This window comes from Manacus candei, unplaced genomic scaffold (assembly GCF_025592945.1).
Source record: "Manacus candei isolate 608988 ecotype Guabito, Panama unplaced genomic scaffold, ASM2559294v1 h1tg000028l, whole genome shotgun sequence".
NCBI classification, from domain to species: domain Eukaryota; kingdom Metazoa; phylum Chordata; class Aves; order Passeriformes; family Pipridae; genus Manacus; species Manacus candei.
The window spans coordinates 33,820,115-33,833,262 of NW_026138076.1; the positions used below are offsets into that span (position 1 = coordinate 33,820,115).

The 13,148-nt window shown below is 45.8% G+C and overlaps 2 protein-coding genes across 3 annotated transcripts in view; both read left to right on the plus strand.

The window, feature by feature from the left end:
• The first annotated feature begins 1,472 nt into the window (after positions 1 to 1,472).
• Positions 1,473 to 3,687, plus strand: LOC127472372 (histone H2A.Z). Its single transcript, XM_051790510.1, has 5 exons — positions 1,473 to 1,647; positions 2,024 to 2,101; positions 2,474 to 2,587; positions 3,011 to 3,140; positions 3,289 to 3,687. Exons 1-5 carry the CDS (start codon positions 1,645 to 1,647, stop codon positions 3,348 to 3,350), a joined length of 387 nt encoding a protein of 128 aa, XP_051646470.1. The 5' UTR covers positions 1,473 to 1,644; the 3' UTR covers positions 3,351 to 3,687.
• A 936-nt stretch (positions 3,688 to 4,623) lies between these two features.
• The window catches only part of DNAJB14 (DnaJ heat shock protein family (Hsp40) member B14), a 28,250-nt gene continuing 19,725 nt past the window's right edge, over positions 4,624 to 13,148 (plus strand). Inside the window, exons 1-2 of one of the 2 annotated variants that reach the window (XR_007904980.1) lie at positions 4,624 to 4,989; positions 10,723 to 10,897. Coding sequence is in view for 1 of the 2 variants with exons in the window: in XM_051790502.1 (XP_051646462.1) it covers positions 4,857 to 4,989; positions 10,723 to 10,897 (308 nt within the window). In the remaining variant the exon portion in view is untranslated. The remainder of the gene's footprint in view (positions 4,990 to 10,722; positions 10,898 to 13,148) is intronic. The other variant, XM_051790502.1, reaches the window with a different exon arrangement.

Below are 13,148 nucleotides of genomic sequence, written 5' to 3' on the forward strand. Positions count from 1 at the left end.
CATCCTGAGGTGGTAGCAGCTAGGACTAGATGCCCAAACTGAAACTAGATGCCCAAACTGAAAGTGTTGAAGGCACTGATGATGTGGCCTCAGGCTGTCTGGAGGTCCAACTAAAGGGTCCTTTGTAACCAGGGGACCAAGTATTTGGGGTCAGACGTTTGAGCAGGAGAGGTACAAAGTTTTATATCTTTACTATTCCAGTGAACAGCTCGAAAGATCTTGAAGTGAAGCTCTACAGATCAGCACATATCCTCCTGTCTTAGTGTTCTGAGTATTTCAACTGTTGAAGACCTGAAGAAAGTGGAAAAGTTATGGCAAGCAGAGTATCCTCATGAGAACGTTATGCCCTTAGCTCTACCTCCCATTACAGGTCTGTCTGTAAGAGTATTCATCATGCTTGGGACCCTTTGATATCAAGGCAGAGGAAATACTTGTGTTAATGTGTGGTGGTTTAGTGATTAGATTGGTAAAGTGTATGACAGATCCTGCCAGTCTTCCGCCTAAAGAGCTAATTGGCCGGGGAAAGGCCAGGGTTTCCCCCTGAGCTCACTGCATGCTCACAGATGAGTGGCATCTCTCTCAACAGAGACTTACAGTGTTCTGGAAGAGCACAAGGAATTGTTACTTTTTTGAAGCTGAAAGAATTGGATTAACAGAGAATACCCTCACTGAGCTCCGAGGTTTGACTGATAATTTACTGAAAATGGCACCAAAAAAAAAAAGAAAATAAGGGTTAAAGCTTCATTTCAGGAAAATACAGGCAGGGATTTGAAGTGCCAAAGCTGAGGAAACACTGCATTAATTAAACGTTAGACTTGGAACAGAACTCATGATGAATTTCAGCCATAGTTTGTGAAACACCCAGTGAGACAAATGGGTCTGAGGCAGGATGGTCCTTTGTGATGGAGGTAGAAATGAAAACCAGTGCACGTGTGCAGAGCTGTCAGCCTTGCCGGCATTCCCCCACCCCTGGAATCCTGAGGAGCTGGTGTGACTTCGTCTGTATTCGACGCCACTGGGCAGCCTCGTGTTCCCCGCTAACAGCCCCTCATCCCAAACCCGGGACCTAATCTCCCTCAGGTTGCTCCTGAGGCGCTTAGCACACTAAACCAATTAACTCCCCCTGTGGGAGGGAGGCTTCGACGGCACTGCGGCGGCTCCGGAGCGCGACTCGGTGCAGGCACGGGACCTGATGATAAAGAACCCCGGGTAACGGAGCGGGATGAGTCTGGGCAGCGCCCCTCCTGCCGGGGATCTCCCCGGGCCCCATCCCCAGCACAGACGGGGTCCGGCGGGATCAGACAACCCCCTCCACCCCTCCCCCGACCCGCGCCTGTCGCTTTAAAGGGGGGCGGGGCCTCTGCCTTGCCCCGCGCCGCGGGCCGGCCCCGCCCCGCTCCGCCATTGGTTGTCGCTGGGGCAGAGCGGCCGTCCCGCGCGCGGCCATTGGCTGGCGGCTGGGCCGGGGTTCCCGGATGCGGGCGCGCTCGGCGGTTATAAAGGGCCGGGGGAAGGCGGGAGCGGCTGCAGTTTGAATCGCGGCGGGTCGGGGTAGGTTGGTGCTGTCGCCCGAGCTCATTGCGTGCGGGACGCTCTCTGCCTCAGTCTGCCACCCACCTTCGCGGCGCTGCGCTCCAGTTCGCCATGGTGAGGAGCCGCGGGGGCCGCTCGGGTGGGTGGCGGTGGCGCTGCCGCCGGGGGTTATCGGGGCTGAGGCGCTGCCGCCGCTGTGGGTGGCGGGGGAGCGCGGGCGGGCCGGAGCGGCGGATGAGGGCGCGGGCGGCGCGCGGCGGGAGCAGGGGGTGGGGGGGGGCGTTCGCACGCGCACTGGTGCCGAAGGGGACAGGACGGGGAGCAGCCGCCGCGCATGCGCGCGGGGAGCGGCCTGTGCAGTGGCCGACGCGCACGCGCCCCGGCGCCGCGCGTGCCCCTCTGCGCGTGAGGGGGGGGGAAGCGGGGCGCATGCGCGGAGGGCGGGGTTTGGTGGTGACATCAACTCCTGATCTTCTCTTGGCATTGCCAGGCTGGCGGGAAAGCTGGCAAGGACTCCGGGAAGACCAAGACCAAAGCAGTGTCCCGTTCCCAGCGGGCTGGATTGCAGGTGAACAGGGGCTGGGGCGTGGGTGAAGTCAGGCAGGTCTTCCATCTGTTGATTGATTGCACTTCGTGGAACCTTTGCACTCTGTGTCTGCCAGTTGTCCCAAGTGGTGTAAGGATCTTTAGCCAGACATGGCTTTAGACCTTTTTGCATATCCGTGCAGGAGGCAAAATAATAACCATGTGGCTGTTGCTGCTGCTTGTGCTGCAAATTGTGAAGTTGCTGATGTGAGTGTGAAACGTGGTGTCCTTAACTGGTTTCTGAAGTGAAATACAGCCTGTGCATCTGCCACTGGAACTTTGCAGCCCAGGATGTGGTTTTGTGCAGTGGCTTTCTGCTGTCACAGCCTGTTCATGGTTCTGGTTTTTTTTCCAGTTCCCTGTTGGCCGCATCCACAGGCACCTGAAGTCTAGGACAACCAGCCATGGACGTGTGGGAGCCACAGCTGCTGTGTATAGTGCTGCAATCCTGGAGTACTTGACAGCTGAGGTAAAACCTGCAGGGGGTGGTCAACTCCCAAATGCCATAATGACCAGAGCCTGCTGTATTTTGCCAGTTTGGACTGGGTTATGAGCTCTTCACTTGCTTTGAGCCATTTTCAAGTGCGTACATTATCAGAAGACTGTGAAATACGCGTGCTCTGCATTTCACACAAATTTGGTGCTGTGACTTGCAGCAAAAATGCAAGTGTGAAGTAACTTATAAAACGGGCCATTACAGCATGTCATATCTCCTGTAAATACTCTTCTTATTGGGAAAACTAAACGTAGAGCTCCAAAGGAGGAACCCTTTTGGAAGAGGCATTGTTTGCTATCTCAGTGTCACTAACGGTGACACAGTATTTGAAACAGCTGAGACTGTGCTGTTGGTCTCACTTGACTGTGTAACTGTTCAAAAATGGTCTTGTCCCAGGTCCTTGAGCTGGCAGGAAATGCATCCAAAGACTTGAAGGTGAAACGTATCACTCCCCGTCACTTGCAGCTTGCCATTAGAGGAGATGAAGAGTTGGATTCTCTGATCAAGGCAACAATTGCTGGTGGTGGTATGTCAGTTGTTTGCTGTTTGTGGTTGGTTGGGTGGAGGAACTGTCTCAGACTACAGGTTGCTTAGTGCTGTCACTTTCATTTGAAGTACAAAGTTTAGGAAAACTGTTGAGAAATCATGTGGTCTTAATTGTTACTCTTTCTTAGGTGTAATACCGCACATCCACAAGTCTCTCATTGGCAAGAAAGGACAACAGAAGACTGTCTAAAGGATACCAGGATTCCTTGTTATCTCAGGACTCGAAGTACTTAACTTGTCCAGTGTTGGTGATTCCAGTGGACTGTATCTGTGAAACACAATTTTGCCTTTTTTTAACTTTGAGAAGCTAAAGCTCCCTTGAGCTTTCTAACAAACCAAATTTCTGCATTGAAGTCTTAACTGTATTTAAGTGTTACCATGGCTTCAAAGAAGCTATTGTGTTTGTAGTGGGTTTTAATTGAGTTGACTGTTTCTAGATTGGTTTGAGTAAGTTAAGGAAATGTTTGGTTTTGTACAGACGTTTCATCCACTAGAGTGGAAATACTCAATAAATGTTATGGCAAGACTGATTTGTCTCTTCATAGGGGGAAAGGGGCAGGGAAGAGGAGGTGGTAAGATAAGGTGAAGGGATGTTGAAACTGTGCTTCACTTGATTTTTTTTTTTTTTTTTTTTTTTTTTTTTTTTTTTTTTTTTTTGGTTAGCCTCTGGCCCCTCTACTGTTTCAGCTTGTAAAAGAAGCTCTGGGGAGAGCTGTGTGTGAGCAGGGGCTGTACTGCAGAAGCCCTTAACTCCTGCCATGCAGCAGCATCCTGAATAGTGGATTACAGGGGGTTCTGGTCACGTCGTCAGCTGTTCTTCTCCAGCTCTCTGCAAGTTCATTTTTCACAGCAAAGCCCTGCTTATTGCTGCGGTCAGGGAAACCTTGTGATGAAGCAAAAGGGGGATGGTTGTGTGTGTGGCTGGGGGCAGTGGCCTCCCAGAACTGCATCCAGCAGTGAAACACTTCAAATGGAGATGCTTTTGCTGTGACCAGGCTCTTCTGTTTCTATAAGCTCTTCCAGGCAATAATCTGCCGCAGCACTGTAGCTGGGAGGCGGTGACCTAGATCGGAGATGCTGGCTAGACCTGTATTAACTGCGTTCCTCCTGGCGCTGCGGTGCTTCCCTGGAGCAGCGCCCGAGCGCTTCCTTCGCGGCGACGCCGTCCTTGCCGGGATGTAATTGATGTCACTATAGGGAGCAGTTACGAGGTGCTAACAAGTACCCTCAGGCCCTGTAAGCACCGACAGCGCTCGGGCTGCTCTCACATCGGTGCAGGAGCGTGCATGGTACTTTTCCATCGTGACGACTCCTTCCCGAGGCCGTGCGGGCGGACAGCGGCGCTCCCGGCGGGGGCGCTCCCGTCCCCCTTCCCGCCCCTCCCGTCCGGGACGATCCCGATGCTCCCGTCCCGTCCCCGCCCCTCCCGGCGGGTGAGCGGCGGCGCCCCGGGCGGGCGGGGCGGCGCATGCGCGGCGGGGCCCGGAAGCGGCCCGCGGTGGTGCCGGTGCGAGCGGCGCCGGGGCTGCGGCAGCGGCGGGATGAGCCCTGCGGAGCCAGGGAGCCCCGCGGAGTGAGGCAGCCCCGCCCGACGCCCCGCTCCGCTCGCGGGCCCTCCGCCCCGCCCGCCTCCGCTCTGGCTTCGGGCCCCTTCTCTCTGCGCTGCGGCGGGCGGAGGCGGCGGAAGGAAAAGCCCATGGAGGGGAACCGGGACGAGGCCGAGAAGTGCATCGGGATCGCGCGGGAGGCGCTGGAGGCCGGGAACCGCGACCGCGCCCTCCGCTTCCTCGGCAAGGCGCAGAAACTCTACCCGACCGAGACGGCCCGAGGTGAAGCCCGGCACCCTCCCCGCAACCCGGCGCTGTCGGGACGAGCCCGGAGCGACCGCGGGGCCCGCAGGAGGGCGGGCGGCGAGGGGGGGCCCCGCACCACGGGGGGGCCCCGCAGGCCGAGGCGAGCGCGACCTGGCCCCCAAAGCCAGCCCGTCTGGGCTCTGGCGGGGAAAGGAGGCCAAAGGATGTGCCCCGGAGCAGCGCTCAGGGCAGGTGGATTCCCACCGCCAGTGCCTGCCTCCGGCGTCAGGCGGTGCGGAGGAGTGGGCTTGGTTCCCCCCGCGCCAGAGGGTATCCCCCAGGGCCAGCCCAGCGCCTTGCCTGCATTTCCCCTCCTCCCTTCAGCCGTCAGTATAAACGCAGCCATACAGACTAGGCTTAGCCCCGATTAACAGCAGGACATTTCAGGCCCCAGGCCGAGACAGGCTGGGTTGGCCTTTCTTCTGTCAATGTGAATTACCCCTCGATAACAGCTTGCAGTAAGAGCTGCAGCTCCGGAGTGGACCCTGTCTTCATTCTCTAATTGCAGTTTGGGTTTTCTCGGTTCCCTTTTGGTTGTGTATAGCTACGTAAGAATTGCACATGGGTTTACCTTTCCTAGAGAAAATGGGATAGGTGGCTCCCCCTAGGACTTCATTGACTCATCTGACAATTGATTCTGTACTAAAAACTGAAAAAAAAAATAGCATCTTTCTAGAAAAAGGTGTTTGGAAATATTTTTTTTAAAGGAACAATAATGAGGTTTCAGTGTGTGTTGGAACTGTCACCCGTCTTGGAGTGTTTCTGTTACACTGTGCCAGAAGTCAGCTGGAAACACCGTTGGACGTAGCAGTGACTTGTTGCGTTCCTCTGGTTCTCACTTATGTGGTCTGTGCTCTGGAATTAGTAGGAACAACTCCAGTTCTCTGTACTGACTTAAAGGCCTCAGCATTTGCCATTTCTGGAACACAACTTTGGGGCAAAATCCTGACTGGAAGTGTTCTTTGCTGCATTTTATTCTGTAGTGAAGCCTTTTAAGTCAGGTGAGCAGATTCAGTGAACATTTTTGGGCCTCTTTTTTCTCCTGGCTACTTTGTATATGCAAACAATAAGTGAAGGTCTCACTGGTGCTTTTTTTTTTTTTTTTTTAACAATGTTTAATTTTTCAAGTGTTTGTTTTTTTCTCCTACAAGACAGCATAGATGTTGCCATACTCCCCTAAATGTCTGTGGCTTGAGAAGATGACGTGTGTGAACATACTTTCAGCTTTTTGGAAGCTGTGTGGGTCAGGAGGCAGGAAGGCAGAGGGTTTCAATTCAGCTTTCACCAAGGAGAAAGCTTGTCTGCTTCATATAGCTCATTACCCTCTTGTATCTCCCAGATACTGGTTACAGTAGCTTTCAGGGAAGAAAGTCTCCATCTGGTTTGTTTTGAGCATTTGGGTTTTTTTTAAGTAGGACTGCCGCTACATAACCACCATTAAAAAGTATTCAGTGCAAGAAATAGATGGCTAATTAGGCTATTGTCTGTAGGACACTTGTTTTATTCACTGTGGAAATTAGCAAAGTGAGTCACAAATGGAGTACAGACCTGGAGGAAAGAAGATAGTTTTGTGGTTATGATAGTGGACTGTAATCTGGGAAATTGTGTCCTGAAACTAAATGCTTCACAGAATTTGTCTGTGATGTTAAATAAGTCACTCCATTTCCTTTAGTGACTGGTTAGTTGTTTGTGCTTCATTTTTCAGGTATTTGGCTTGAAACAAGGGCCTGATTTGTGGAACTGGTGGGCAGTTAAAGCTTCATCTGAAGATAATGAGAATTGTAGATGCCCTAATAACAAAATATTCAGTGGTACCCTAGGCCTGATTTGAACTAGGTACTTAGAAATTAGGGAACTCTGTAAACTTGTAATATCTCTGTGCTTCAGTTTTCTAGCCATGGAGGTTGTTAATTCTTTTACACTCATCTGATTTCCTCCCAAAACAGTACCAACTCATTGAATTTATTTTGGTTTTAAAGTTTTTGAGGCACTTGAATGGCCCTGCTAAAAGTGTAGTAAGCTGCAAGGACACAGAATGTCCTTTTTTTCAGGACAGGAACTGGAAGGTGTGCAATACATTAGAACTGGCATTTTACAATGACTAAAAACAAATGAAATTATTCTGATTGACATCTAGATAAATTAAGTGGAGGGACCACTTGAAGAAAAAAACCCTGTAATTCATAATTCAGGTAATTAAAAATATGCCATAGCCCATACCAGAGAGAAAGAACAGATACGGTTTTTGTGAGCCCACTTAGTTTGAACACAAACTCTTATTTTACAGTCAAAGTGTGTTGGGTTCATACAGTGATAGGACAATATGGTGCAGCCCCAGTTGTCTCTGTGCTCACTTACTTTCTCTTTGGGGTATGAATTAGAAGGTGGTTTGTACCAATTTCTCACTGAAGTCACAGATCCTTCATATGTTGTATCTTCAGTATCATTCTGAGAACAATTGCCCACCATTTCACAAATGATGTCCTGTCAGTCATAAAACCAACGAGAATGGTAGTGCTGAATCTTTTACTGGTGGGAACTTCCTCCTCCCGATGTTGTAGTGGATTATAAAAGGACAGAGAATAGGTTTTAACTATTGTCTCTAAAACAATACTATGTGTGATTTGCTTTTGGCAACATTTGCATTTAAAGGGTGTTCAGCACTAGTTCAGTCATCAGTGAAGTTTAGTTTTGCTAAACAAAGCCTCTGCCTGAAATACGCTGACTGCAGCAGTGCTATTTTAAGGCTTTACTAGTCTGAAATGTAAGGTCAGTGCTTATTTACTGATACTTAGCTAATGAGTTCATAGTAGCAGTTTTCATGTTGACGTCACTCTTTGTTAGAAAACTGTTTTACAGTTCAGCTGTTCAAAAAATTGTTTGATTTTGATTTTTGGTAATGTTTCATCTTACAACTGAGCGGAAACTAATTGCTTGTCTGGAAAAGATTTGTAAGAGTGGATTTACAGATAATAAAGGTCAAGATGTCCTTTCCAAACATAGGTACCATTCAGTTTGGAGTTGAAGACAAAATGACGTTAAGGGAAACTTTATTTTTCAGTGCTTCTTAAGATTTTCTTGCCCTATTTCTGATGTTGCCCTTAAAAACAAATTTTTCAGGAGCATGTCACCTTAGTTTTTAGGCTGTTGCAATAGGACAAATTCTGAATTAAACAATTCTTCCATTAGTGAAAGGGAGGGGGGGGTCATGTTCAATGCATAATGGAACCAAATGCAGTTCAAGGATCTTTCATTCAACAGCAGGTAATAGTACACACAAGAGAGGCTTCAGACACATTCAGAGATAAGATTCGTTGTCTTACCTGCTAACAAAATAAGTCTTTGGTTCTTTGTATGTCCTATTTTAAAATACCTAGATGCATAGTGAAAGCTGTCTTTAATACGCTGTTAGTTCTACAGTTCTAACAGCTGGTTTTATCACTGGCAGTTCACGGAAAAGTCAAAGTTGTTTCTGAATATCTGAACCGTATCTCTTCTGTGAAGAAAACAATGGCCCCGTACCCTTTGTACGGTTTTCTTTTTCAACATAAAACAATAGCGTGTTTGTTTATGCTGTCCTGCTATTTTAAGAAGTTCACACTTATGTATTTGAATTTTATTTTTTTTAACCACCCTGCATTGTCTTCTCAGCAATGCAGCTCCATTGCGAGGTATTAAAAGGTGAAATAGCAATGTTGAAAGAAAGTATACTGCAGCCAAACCAGTTCATTAAGAGACTTAAAGCTACACTCGCCGTGAAGAGACACTGGATGTTAAAAATGCAAACCATCGCCTGTGCCTGCGTTTCTGCCATTATTGCTCGCACTGATTCTGCACAAGCATTGGTGCAGGGATGGGAAATTTCTAGAGCAGTGCCAATATAAAAGCAGGAATTGCAAAACTTTGAGCATTAGTTTGAGAGGAGAAGTCCGGGTTACATGTTCAGTAGGATTCCGCACAATTCTGTTACTAAATGTCATACTCACTGGATAGAAGACTTTTTTTTTTTCCTGTTAGCACTTGTTTGGAGTGCATTAGGACTGAAAATGCTTAATTCTGAGCGCACTGTCTGTTCAAAACTGTGTTCTTCATTAGTTCTTAACCTGCAGACCTGGTCACCTCGTTGGAGTTGTTATTGCCTCAGAACTTCAAACGTCACAATGGATGATATTAGAACCAAGTATTGCAAATACCGAATATCTACTCCAGTTATAATCCACAATGCAACTATAGCTCTCCTGTTTTCAAGAACTTGATTTCATTTGTAGCGAAAACATGGCCTCAGTTACAACTATACATCTAAATCGTAGTTGTTTCTTCATTTCTGCAGTAAAAAGCCCAGTCTGATCAATTGATGAGTCTTGCTGAGGCAGGCACGAGTGCAGGACCAGCACTGAAGTCAGCTGACTTTTTTGTTCAGGCTGAGTGTAACTATTCAGGGCTTCAGTCTGCTGCGAGGACTGGATAATAAGTGAATTTAAAAGTAAATATGGGGGAGTATTTAAGAAGCACATCTTAGGAAAGTGATGATTCTCCTTTTAAACAATGCACCACTTTCTTTTCTTTCCTGTGCTTCGGTGAGATAACAAGCTATGGTGTGTAGGATCCCAGTTTTCTGCTGCTCTAAGAGAGACATGCTAGGTAGAAGAGAATTTTTTTTTAATTTAGGAGAAAATTCTTCAGGAATCTTCCACTAGTTTCTAGAAAAAATTGGTTTTAGCAGTAAAACTGTAATATGCTTTCACAGTGAATGGGACATTTTTCCTTTGCAGTTTTTATTAGAGCATTTTTCTATGCAGATAGTAACTCTCATTTTTTATGAAACAAATGTGGCCTATGTAGTTTGCCATCTTGCTCTGAAGGGATCTCTTTTCAGGAAAGCTGGACTATTTAATAATCTTCAATCTATATTATGCTTTGTGTGCAGTCCCTTGTGTTAGAATGGTATTGTTTCTGATTCATAGGTAAGACAGATTACCCCCAAAATACGGGCTTATATCCTGGAAGAAAAAGCAGACAGTGTATTTTTATTAAAACTGCTGAATTTGACATCTCTTGGAACGTGGAAGGAAAGAGGATTTCAAGATCTAGCAAAAGCTTACTGGTTTTCAAGATTTATGGCTTGAGTTGGGTGTGGTTGGCTGGTCCTGAGTTATTTGTGGCATTTTAACAGTGGTTTGAATTTCAGCTAGTATTGCCTGGAAGGAGTGGAGCATCGGTTTGTGGCCAGTAATGGCTCAGGTTACAAGTAGGTACATACTATAGCAACTGAAATGTGCTGGAGAGGAACTTGGTCTCTGTGTTGAATCATTGGCGGTTTCTTTAGTATTAGGTTAGTTCCTCTTCGATTTACAGTGGCTTAGTCAGGTATTCTGATGTTTTCATCCCAAGGCACAGGTTCAGTACCTCTAAAAAAAAAATCTAGGAATGAAGGACCTGGACAAATTATCTCTCCAGTATTACAGTACCTTGGCAGAGAAGGAGGGGAGTCTGGTCAGTAATTGTGAAACACTTTTCCATAGTTTTGCCATGAAAAGGCATTGCTAGACCAGCTTCAGAAACATTTGTGGTGCAAAGTGATGATCAACAAGAAAGGAGGATGTAGCAGCTGGTCTTTAATAATGTGGTGCTCTCACGTAAGATACTTGAGAGCCCTGACTTCATCACTAATACCTGTAATGATACCATGATATACTGTTGTTTTTATAGTTTTGTTGGAAGCTATTATGAAGAATGGAAGTACTGCTGGGGGAGGCGCTTACTGCCGAAAACCAGCCAGTAGCAGTGATCAAAGTAAGCCCAATAGCACGAAGGAGAGCAATGCATCTGCTACAGGTGAAAGTGGAAAAGGCTACACCAAAGACCAAATGGAAGGAGTTTTAAGGTATGGCCTTGCTTAAATATGTCACTGCTTTTCATTTTGTGTATTATGTACTTAGCATCTAAAGAAGCCACGGAAAAAATAAGGTCAGTTAAAAGAGTTACTTCTACTGAAGGGTAGTTGAAAGGAATAGGAGAGTTTTGCTGTTTTTAAACACTGTATGAGATGCTGTCACTGTCTGCAAGAAAGATGATACTCCTTTCTTTAAACCGTCAGTGTTACTTTATGTAATGATTATACTTAAAATAGTTATGAAGTAGATCTCATGGTAAATGGAAGAAGTGATGAAAATTCTGTAGTACAACTTGCAGGACGGTGTTTCTAATAAATATTTTTATACTGAAGATACATGCTCGCTCCTGAAGTTTATTTTCAAGCTAATCTTCTTGTACAGGCTTGTCTTAGATAAGCATTAAAATGATTTTGTTCTGAAAGTAAAGGAGTCTGAGAAGCACTGAAGCACAGAGTCTGAGCTTCATCATAAACTCTGTGCTTGAGTGCAGTTTGATAGTATTAAGATGGGGTGGCATCACAAAAGGAGGATGTGCAAAAAGAAACAGAAGTCAATGAAAATGTCCTTTTGAGGCAAGGAACTGTTAAGTCATCACTATATACTTGCTGGCTGTAGGAGCAAGAAAAATATTGTTTGATATGTGCCCTGATTTCTGGTAAAGGAGTATGGATGTAACCATTCTAAAATTGCACACCTCAAAACCCACCTGTATTTTCAGATAAGCCTAGCCCAAATATTTTCAAGGGAGCTTGAAGGGAAATCAAGAGGTGCCCATCTCCTAGTTTGTGTAGATTGGATGAACTGTCATGCAAAACAGAAATTTGTGAGGGATTTTTTTGTGTGTGCATGTGTGAAATACATGTTGCTGTTGATATTATCTTGGGATCTTTTCCTGAAGTTCAATAATCTGTTCAGCTGTGCTAACAGTGAGGAGAAAGTAGCTTTTATTTGTTGATACAGAAGGTTTGCATTCAGACAGGTTGACAGCAGCATCTCTGACATGGTGTTGTTATTTACTATAGCTTTTCATTTGCCATCATTCTCTGCTTAATTAATATTATTGCCCTTCATAATGCATCTGAAGTGAAACACAAATAAGGATGTACATCTTTAGCCACCTTGTACAACCTGTTAAAATGAGTGTAGAATGTGTGTGTACACACGTGTGGGAGACAAAATACCCAGAAGTCCTCTGTAAAGTGAGGCTTAGATCAAATTAAGACATGTAACATACTTCTAGAAAGCTGCTACAAGGAGGGCTCTGTTACTGCCAGTATTCACTCACCTGTGACGTGCCATTCTGAGCTGCAGTCTGCTTTGACATCAGGCTCTCTGCAAGATCTGCCTTTTTGTTTTTACCAGAAGGTATGTTGCCTACTTTGTCTTGACTGAAATGATGAAGTAGAGCCAGTTTTTCTCTCTGGTAGGCTTTTGCGTAATTCAGTATTGCTTCCTTGAAGGGATTCCCTAGATGCCAGATAAACTTAATCCAGTTTGTTAAGATCAGAACCAGAGTTAAGGGTATTCACACAAGTTGCACATTGAGGATAATCTTGATGCAACATCGCCTCAAGAATATTAAATATTAAATACGGGTTTTTAAAACCTACCAATATCTTTACAAAATAAGAAATTGTAATAGCTTACAAAACAACCCCTGTTTGTTTGTATTTTACATAACACTTAAAATCATGGAGTTATATAGCAGTTTATAAACCTCTGGAGAGAGACTGAATTTTGATTTAGATGTGCAACGATCAACAGAACAAGTCTCCAGTTCACACTGCAAGTTTTGAAAAGTTTGTCGTGTTTTCATTTGGGGACATCAACAAACCACTTAAAATATTTGTGGTTAGGAATTAAAAAGCATATGTTCCTTGCTAATGAGAACAGAGTTAAGTATGACTAAATGGGCTAAAACTTAATGGAAAAATATAACACATTCAGTGGTGATAGCTGAGAGAAAGTTCATGTTTAAACCACAGTGAGAACAAGGTTCCTAGCTGGAAACATGACAGGCTGCATATGCTATTGCTTCAATCAGGCCCCAGACTTTTCCAGTTAAATGAAATTTGCCCCTCAGGGGAGGGTATTCTTCAGAGAGTAGAGCTTGTCACCACCATATGTTTCTGCCATACCACAGTGGAATGGTTTTCAGACTTTTGAATTGGTTAAAGAAATACTGTGTGAAAAGAGGTGGCTTTAAATAGTTTTTCAAGTCTGATTTTTGTCTTTTCTTCC

Coding starts and splice junctions, on each gene's coding strand:
- LOC127472372 (XM_051790510.1), top strand. Junction 2,102..2,473: donor CCCAGCGGGCTGGATTGCAG/GTGAACAGGGGC, acceptor TTTTTTTTCCAG/TTCCCTGTTGGCCGCATCCA. Junction 2,588..3,010: donor TGGAGTACTTGACAGCTGAG/GTAAAACCTGCA, acceptor GTCTTGTCCCAG/GTCCTTGAGCTGGCAGGAAA.